The 8,867-nt window shown below is 39.1% G+C and overlaps 1 protein-coding gene across 4 annotated transcripts in view; it reads right to left on the bottom strand.

The window, feature by feature from the left end:
• Positions 1–1,056: 1,056 nt before the first annotated feature.
• Positions 1,057–8,867, bottom strand: part of hao2 (hydroxyacid oxidase 2 (long chain)) — a 33,594-nt gene continuing 25,783 nt past the window's right edge. For all 4 annotated transcript variants that reach the window (XM_015395049.1, XM_015395048.1, XM_015395047.1 and 1 more), the window contains exons 4-8: positions 5,817–6,100; positions 5,244–5,462; positions 1,987–2,145; positions 1,660–1,729; positions 1,057–1,551 (exon numbers count right to left, since the gene is read on the bottom strand). In XM_015395049.1, coding sequence (XP_015250535.1) covers positions 1,496–1,551; positions 1,660–1,729; positions 1,987–2,145; positions 5,244–5,462; positions 5,817–6,100 — 788 coding nt within the window. In that variant the 3' untranslated portion in view covers positions 1,057–1,495. The remainder of the gene's footprint in view (positions 1,552–1,659; positions 1,730–1,986; positions 2,146–5,243; positions 5,463–5,816; positions 6,101–8,867) is intronic.

Genomic DNA, 8,867 nt, shown 5'->3' with positions numbered 1-8,867 from the left:
TTTGAAAAAACCACACTAATACTGAACCTCTGCAGTGGATTTGACAAAGCAGAGTAAATCCTGCTACACTTATAGAAGACATCAACATTATGCCAGAAGTTATTTGATGACTTAAAGGAAAAGTCGGGTCAGGAATGATAACCAAAGGGTCATTATCTATACCTGAAACTAATACGTTTGGGGTGATTTAATGAATTTAGCGTTAATCAGTAAAAAAAATAACATTTTCCACACCATCACTGAGTGTGGAAGCAACCATTTTTGTCCAAATATAGTAACCCCCCTCTCCTGACATCTTTTGGCAGCGACGTCATGGTGTGGTAAGCCTAGCGCCGCTCTCCCCTCTTTACAAGCAAAATCAATGGGCACTACTAGACACATTTGCAATCAACAACAAGATTTCCAGAGGACTTCACCATTGAAATTCACCAGAGCTATAGTTAAACTGACAATGCCCACGTGCAAGGGAGTTGGATTTTGTAATACTTCGGGTAAAAGTGAAAAAAATGATTACTTATTTCACCTTTCCCATTCATGATTCTCCATGAACGGGTTCGTTGTTGGATTGCCAACTTGAAGAGGGATGATTTGCCATCGAACTTCTGGCCAGAGAAAAAACACGTCATTTATCTGTTACTCTCTGCTTCGCATAGTGCACTGGTCGTCGGCATTGTGGATAATAGCGCATTGTGACTAACACCAGATACAGTACAGCACTGGAGCTTGCCGATACCGTATCGTGACATCACAATTCAGTACTGTAGGTGGCAGTGGTGTTCTTTGACAAACACGGACTTCTCCAGTAAAGCACATTCAAATAAAATTACTCTTAATTTAAAACACTTATCATTTATCGAAAAGTATGTACAGTAATAATTTTATACTTTTAAAGTACTTTCAGAAGTTTGCATTCTGGATGTGACCGGCCTTTTCCATTAAACAGATATAATTTGGGTTGGATATAAATATTTTAGCCTTTTGCATAGAAATGTACATGCATTAAAGCAACAGAAAAAGGAAATAACAGAGCAGTAAAACATTTTCATCACAGCAGGTATTTATTCATTTAACCAGAACCACTGTCAGCATTTTAACCAACATTGTACAATTGAACCAAATTGAATTTGGTTCGAATTGAAAGGAAACGTGCCTGTGCATATTTTACAAAAAGAAATGTGTTTGTTTTTTTTATACCCACATCCTTTCCTTTACCAAAGCAAAAAAAACACTTTCTTTAACCAGTCCCTGAATTTTTCACACACATCCCACTTTCTCACAACAGTCTGTTACAGAGGGATATTTACAAGTCAGGATTCAGACAAAATATATGTTAGTAATATGCAAGTAGCTTGAAAATACTGTGATTCCGTGGAAGAAATAGTTCCTGAAGTAAGCCTGCCTTAATGTTTTCATTATTACAGCTCACGCTAAGTTTAATTCAGGCCAGAATCCTTTTAAATTGGTACCATCGTGGAGGTCGCCGTTTGCTGGGATGTCAAAGTTTGGAAAGCTGAACCAGGTTCCTGTTGATTTCAGCAACATTTCTGCAACCTGTATCATGTAGGTTATGGTTAAAAAGAAAGGATTCTATGAATAAAACGATCAGTGTTCCTTTATAGGTTTCAGTTTTACTCAGCTAACTATGTCTATCAGACTGACCTGATAAAGCCATTGAAAGACAGAACTCTTCATTCAGGATCTGAAGAACTTCCCTCACTCCTTCCTCCCCCTGATAAATAACAAAATATATAATTAGTCCATCAATCCAACAACAGTCAGTACTGATATAGTTTCTTGCCTCACTGGGGCATAAACTTGACCTTACAGTTCAATTAGAAACCAAAACACAGAGGCTATCCTGCCTAGGACTTCGTCCTTGGCAGGCCTTGGTCTGTGTTTTGGGCTTTAAAAGCATAAATAGATCACACTTTTAGTAATATTTACAATCAGAAATCAAAAGGAACCCCAAAAGAACATTAGTTGTACCTTGTATGCAAGGCCCCACACTGCTGGACGGCCAATGAACACGCATTTGGCTCCCAAGGCAATCGCCTTGAGGACATCACTTCCTGTCCTGATTCCTCCATCTACGTAAACCTCAACTCTGCCGGCCACCGTGTCCACGATCTCTGGCAGCGCATCAATCTGTTTGCAACAGAGGGGAAAAATACAGCCCAATATTATGTGAAGGTTCACTCACCAATCTGTTGTTTCTTAGAAACTTATTTCAGACTGACACGGTTCTTTTCACTTTAAGCTCCAGTGTCCTTATTGGGAAAATGAGGATAGCTTGTATATTCTTAAAAACCATCAATTGTACAATAACTATGTTCAATTTTTAAGAAAAATAAGAGAAAAAAACTTTAAATAAAAACAAAAAGAAAAAAAGAAAAACTTAAAAAATAGAAAGCAAAATGCTAGGAAAATTGGAGAGGAAATGGCGCTCTACATGCCTACAGGAATCCTAGTTTGGAAAAATACTGTAGTTTACTGTTGTATAAAATGACCCTTCATTAAGCGAAGGACGCATAATTCTCCTCGTTAGTAGAGAATAAGAATAAACCTAGATATCTTTCTAAAACAGTTGCCAAACTCACCCAGAGCCATAGCTTAGTTGAAACGTCACTTTACGTCACATTACTGCACTTACCGGTAGCAGTAATGATTTTAATTGATTCTTTATAAATAAGATTTATTCAATAAAAAATAAGATCATTGGCACCCCTCTAAATATGGTTGTCTTTTCTCTGGAAGGTGAGGAAGAGGCCTTCAAGACTGGGGACAAATGCAGATACAAAGATGCAAAATACAAGTTCTGCAAGACTGTGAAAGAGGCTGAATGACTGTATTCTGAGAAGCTGCAAAACCATTTTGCAGCCAGCAACTCTGCGTCTGTCTGGAAAGGGCTTAGACGGATTGCACATTACAGGCCTAACCCCCTCAATTCCATGAACAACCAATGCTTAGTAATGACCTGCATGACTTCTACTGCTATTTTGACAGACAAAGGGGCAGTCCTGCAACCACTCGACATGACACCTGCTTGAAATCCTCCACTATTATCCCTGTTCCCGAGAAGCCATGGTCCACAGGACTTAATGACTTTAGTACCCATCACCCAGACCCCTGCGGTTATGAAGTTCTTTGATTGCTTGTGCTTTCACATCTAAAAGAAATCGCTGACCCCCTACAGTTTACCTACAGAGCCAACATGTCTGCAGACGATGCTGTCAACTTAGCCCTTCATTATATCCTCCAACACCTGGATTCCGCAGGTACCTACATCAGGATCCTGTTTGTGGATGTCAACTCTGCTTTTAATACAATCATCCCAGCTCTGCTTCAGGAGAATCTCTTCCAGCTGAATGTGTCTGACTCCACCTCCAGGAGGATTACAGACTTCCTGTCTGGCAGGAAGCAGCACGTGAAAATGGGAAAAGGCTAGGAAAATATGTGTCCGACTCACAGCTCATCAGCACTGGTTCCCTCCAGTGCTGTGTTCTTTCTCCTCTGGTCTTCTCCCTGTACAACAACAGCTGCACCACCAGTCATCAGTCTGTCAAGCTTCTGAAGTTAGTGGATGACACCAATATGATCGGACTTATCGCTGCAGGTGACGAGTCCGCATACAACACTCTAAAACAGTGGAGATGGTTGTGGACTTCAGGAGGAACTCAGCCCCAGCTCTCCCTATCACTCTCTGTGACCCTTTGTGACATTTACCAGTGTAGTCTTTCCGCTTCCTGGGAACTAACATCTCACAGGACCCAAAGTGCGAGCTGAACATCAGCTCCCACCAAGAAAGCCCAGCAGAGGGTGTAGTTCCTGCGACAGCTGAAAATTCAACCTGCCAAGGAAAACAATGGTGCACTTCTACTCCTCCATCATTGAGTCCATCCTCGCTTCCTCCATCACCATCTGGTAGTCTGGTGCCACCACCAAGGACAAGGACAGACTGCAGCATGTCATCCTTTCTGCAGAAAAGGTGACTGGCTGCAATCTTCCACCTCTCCAGGATCTGTACGCCTCCAGGACTCTGAGGCATGCAGGGAAGATTGTGGCTGATCCCTCGTACCCCAGCCACAAACTATTTCATTCACTTCCCTGTAGCAGGAGGCTGCGGTACATCACCACCAAAAAAACAGTTTCTTCCCATCTGTTACCAGCCTTATCAACAAGGTCCAAAGACCCCCGTGATGCTGACACTGCTTCGTTCCCTCCCTCATTCAAGACCTAGAAGCTACACCAACGTAGCATCTCCTGACCTCCTGCATTACATTAACGCATAGCCAACTGTGTATATAGTATATAGCTGCATATAGTATGTTTTATATTGCATATAACTATAGAATGTGTATTCTGTATATATATATATATATATATATATATATATATATATATATATATAAATATATATATAATTTGTCTGCACCATAGACACCTAGTCAACTTCCTTCTTAGTGCAAACCTACTTGGCAATATATCTGATTCTGATTCTTCTGATTCTGACATGGCAGCTGGCTCTGAGCTCATCTGCCTGGTTGTGTTTTTCCTGTATGGGGCCGCCAGTGGAGGTTATTGACAGTTGCTTTTTGTATCTCTGCATCTTTTTCTATGTCTGCTTCTGTCTCCTTGAACCCCAGTCAGCCTCGGCAGATGGCCGCTCATGCTGAGCCTGGTTCTACTGGAAGTTTCTGTTAAAAGCAAAGTTTTTCATCTCCACTGTCGTTACAAGAATAGCAAAGATGTAGCATATCAATATTGTAATATAAATATTTCTTATTGCTTTAATAAATAAAATAATTTCTCACACACTTTTGTTAGAGCTGCATTAAAGAGACCAAAGAGCTACATGTGCCTCAGGACGCTATGACAGAATATTCTGACATAGCAGATTTCTCACAGAGATTACTTACGCTCATATAAACAGCATGGATACATTTCAATTCAATTTTAAAACTTAGTCAGACAATGATTATTAGATTTGGAATGGCATCAAGGAAAAGTTATGTCTCCATGTTTTAGGACATTTCTAATTAAAATCAACAAAGGGAAATTAGAAGGCCGTAAGTTTTTTGTGGGTTATTTTGCTTCAACTGACTGCTCTTCCTTTTAAGTAACTTCATGCAGTAAATTTATTAGTACAGCCGTACTAATTCTAATTATCCTACAATAATATTTAATCATTCTGTGATAAATCTGCTTTATAAAGTTGAGAGATGAGAAACGTGTTCAGTGTCTACCGATGCTGGGCCGCCGTCCAGCTGTCTCCCCCCATGGTTGGACACAATTATACCCTGGACGCAGTGGTCCACAGCCAGCTCGGCGTCCTCCTTGGTCAAGATGCCTTTGATGATGATGGGGAGGCGGGTGATAGACCGCAGCCAGGTGATATCCTTCCAGCTGATGGAGGGGTCCAGGGTATTGGCCGGTATCCCGTACTCCTCTGGACCTCCTGTCTCCTGCTCATAGTGGAAGAGAAGCAATAATTGCGCTATAAATGTTGACTTGTGGCTTTTAAAATTAGAGTTTTTAGCATGAGGACAGGTTTAACCATCACACTAATCAGATGGATGTAAAAATACTAAAAATGCAACTTCATAAAAAAAATTTCACTTCCTCTAAATGCTTGCCCAGATTATCACTAGTGGACAGCAATAAATGTTATTTTAGTTTTCTATTTTTTTTTTTTTTGTGGGGAAATAAAAAAGTAGATCTTATTTATAGACTTCTGCATTCTCAGGCAGATGCACTGTAGTCAGTTTTGCACCTTCTCTTTTTATCTGTTTTTCTCTGTACTGTAAATCTACCCTTACCTGAAACACCCCCTCAAAGTTCTTGACCTTGAGGTGGGGTGGTAGCCTGAAGTGGTTGCGGATGTCATTGCGCCGCTTCCCAGTGTAGGGGACGTCAACTGTGAGGACCAGGGCCTTGTAACCCAGTGCCTCCACACGGTGCACGAGCTGCTCGGAAAGCTTTCTGTCTCTGTACACATAGAGCTGGAACCAGCGGTAGCCGTTCGGCGCCGCTGCAACGATCTCCTCCGCTGAGCAGGTGGAATAGGTGCTGGCGATATAGCAGGTGTTGAGAGCCTCCGTGGCTGTAGTGTGAAATCATTATTGTGATTAAAATTGATGGGTCTTCCATTAAAGGTAGAAAGATTTAATTTTTACATTCACAGTTCTTTGCTAAGTGGTAGATTATTGTGTGCTTTAAGCAAAATGGTTGCAACATAGGTTTGCCTTTTTGATTTTATAAATCAAAACTTGAGAAAAAGTAGCAGGAAGTTGTATTCTATTTATCCTCCTGACTCTGGAACCCATTAAAGGGATTCACGATTAGCCATGACAACTGATATCATGTAAGAAATATTTATTTCTTATTTAAAAACATTACAATCAAAATACTGTTAGTTGTTTAGTTTTTATATATAAAAAAATTTTGTCATGACACTGCCATGCTGTTTATGCTGCAATGCATTCTGGGTAAATGACCAATGCAAGGTCCTGTAGCATAAGCTCCGTCCGGCTAAAACAACAATCAATAACATTGAACCTTTTCAGTGTGAACTGTTTACATTGATGAAAATGCAGAAATGAAAGGAGTTGATGAAGATCAGAAGAGAGCAATAATTAGTTACATTTAATTAATTAAATTTGCTTGGGTAACAATTGGAAAAATATTTATTTTTAGAAGTAGGTTTGCTGTGCCGTACTTTTTACAGGTAAAATAAAAAATTAAACTCCTATTTCCAAAAAAAAAAAAACATAAAAAGAATGCATTTCAATAAATAGTGTGAAAGTATAGAAGAAACTCAGTGTTGAATTAAAGCAATGTCCAAGCATGAGGCTCTTTAGGAAAAGGCTCAAACTGTTTTAAAAAAAAAACAAATGAGATGGAAGAAGGGTGGTGAACACCAATGGGCACTCTTAGTCACCCTAGATGGGTGAATACTTATTTTTGCAATAGTTGTGGTCATGTGGGCTGTGGGTGAAAACTGTATAAATAAATATGTGTGGGAGGCTCTTGTGAATCCGTATTCTTATATATAAATATATATAAACAAATTCATTTAGTCACTTAATGAACTTTAGGGGAAGTATGGACTGGTGTTAAACAGGAATTGAGAAGTTAGTTGATGTTATGGACAACAGGAAGGTGAAGATCTATAATTAAATGCGTCAGCCCTTCATACCCCTTTTCAAACATAACCTTAAATTTGACAAAAAATATAATTATATATTTAATAAATTTTACCTAATTTTGCATGTGTTCAATTCTTCTTTTTTTTACTACATTGTCTCAAGTTTATTTTTAAAAATACATTATTTTCTATGTTTATTTGTTAAAACCTTGGACAACCATTCCTTCCACATTTCAACTATTGTGGATTGTGGTTGTAAATACTCTTGTAAGGCATATTAGATAAATAATTACAATTTGGGTCAATTTGCACACTTGGTACTATTAATGAGCATAGTCAAGATGACAGGGAACGGGCACATGCAGGACGCAATACTGATAGTTTTAAAACAGTCTTCAAGGATTTGTTTATTACTTTTGATCAATAGGAATTGAGCGATATTAGTTTGTGAAGCTGCTAATTATAAGTCACAAAGAATTCAACTCACAATACACTAAATTAATTTAAGCTTGCAATACTTCCCTCTAGTGTTTGCTTTGTCAAAATTAAAACTTTTTTTGCAAGCAAAATTTTTCAAAGTGTTTTACAAGTTTTACAAATGCATTACACAATTGGTACATGGTGTATAAGTAAAGCTTGAATTGAAAAAAAAACTAATTCAAAAACTTTTTAAGCTCTTTTATTGGAATGTGCAATATGAATCTTAAAAAAACAGCATTTTGATCAAACTGAATTCCCCTATTTTCATAAGATTTAAACAGGTATGGAAAGAGAATCATTATATGAATGTCAGTTCTTCCGGGGGCAGAAGGAACACTGAGACATAATCCAGTACGAAAGGCAAGATATGCCTTCACTGGGTTCTTTTTTATTACAATCAAAATAAATCAATACAAACGCAATAATGTGGAGAATTGACAGTCTGAGTTTTTATGTTTTCTATCCAGACGATCGTTCTTTGTTGTAAATACTACACATTAACAGTGTACTTTAAGGCTGCTTTTATTCTAGATAATGAAGCAATTAACTATTTTACTCTCAGCAGGTGGCACTTTATAGAGGAGGTTAATGTTACCGTGATTAGCTGAGTTAGGTTTCCACAAAATATCACATCAAAGTATAAAAGTATAAAGCAAGTTAATGAGTGAAAGGGTTTAAATTTTCACTCATTATCACACACACACACACACACACACACACACACACACCCACCCACACATTCATTTTATATGGCCTAACCCAGACCCTTTCCTTAACCCTTACTATTACCAACATATCTAACCTCAACCTAAACTGAATTTACACCTAAGTCCTAAACTTAGTTCTAACCCCAAAGAACTGTTGGGATCTGGAGGTCTGTCTATTTTTCTCCACCAGAGGGCGTTCTAGGTCTCCTGGAGCTGGAGCTGACTTCACCACCTGCGGCTCGTTTGCTCATCAGGAGACCAGTATATAAGGAGGCAGAGGACATCACTTCGACGCCAGAGTGTTTGCCAGTTATGGTTAGCAAGCCTGAGCCAACCTGCCTGTCTGAATCTCTGACTCCCAGAAAGCCCGAACCTGAACCTAATCTGTTTTTGTCCTCTCTGCTTCCCAGGTTGAACCTACCGGAAACCTGAAACCTGGAAGAGTTTCTCTGCTGGAAATCTGTCAGTCTGATCTCAGAAGAACCCTGGAGAATCAAACCTGTCAAAGCCCTGCCTGCCCGCTCTCTGAAGAATCT

This window comes from Cyprinodon variegatus, unplaced genomic scaffold (assembly GCF_000732505.1).
Source record: "Cyprinodon variegatus isolate N-32 unplaced genomic scaffold, C_variegatus-1.0 Scaffold722, whole genome shotgun sequence".
NCBI classification, from domain to species: Eukaryota; Metazoa; Chordata; class Actinopteri; order Cyprinodontiformes; family Cyprinodontidae; genus Cyprinodon; species Cyprinodon variegatus.
The sequence above is the reverse complement of the archived record's forward strand: the minus strand, read 5'-3'. Positions and strand labels throughout refer to the sequence as shown.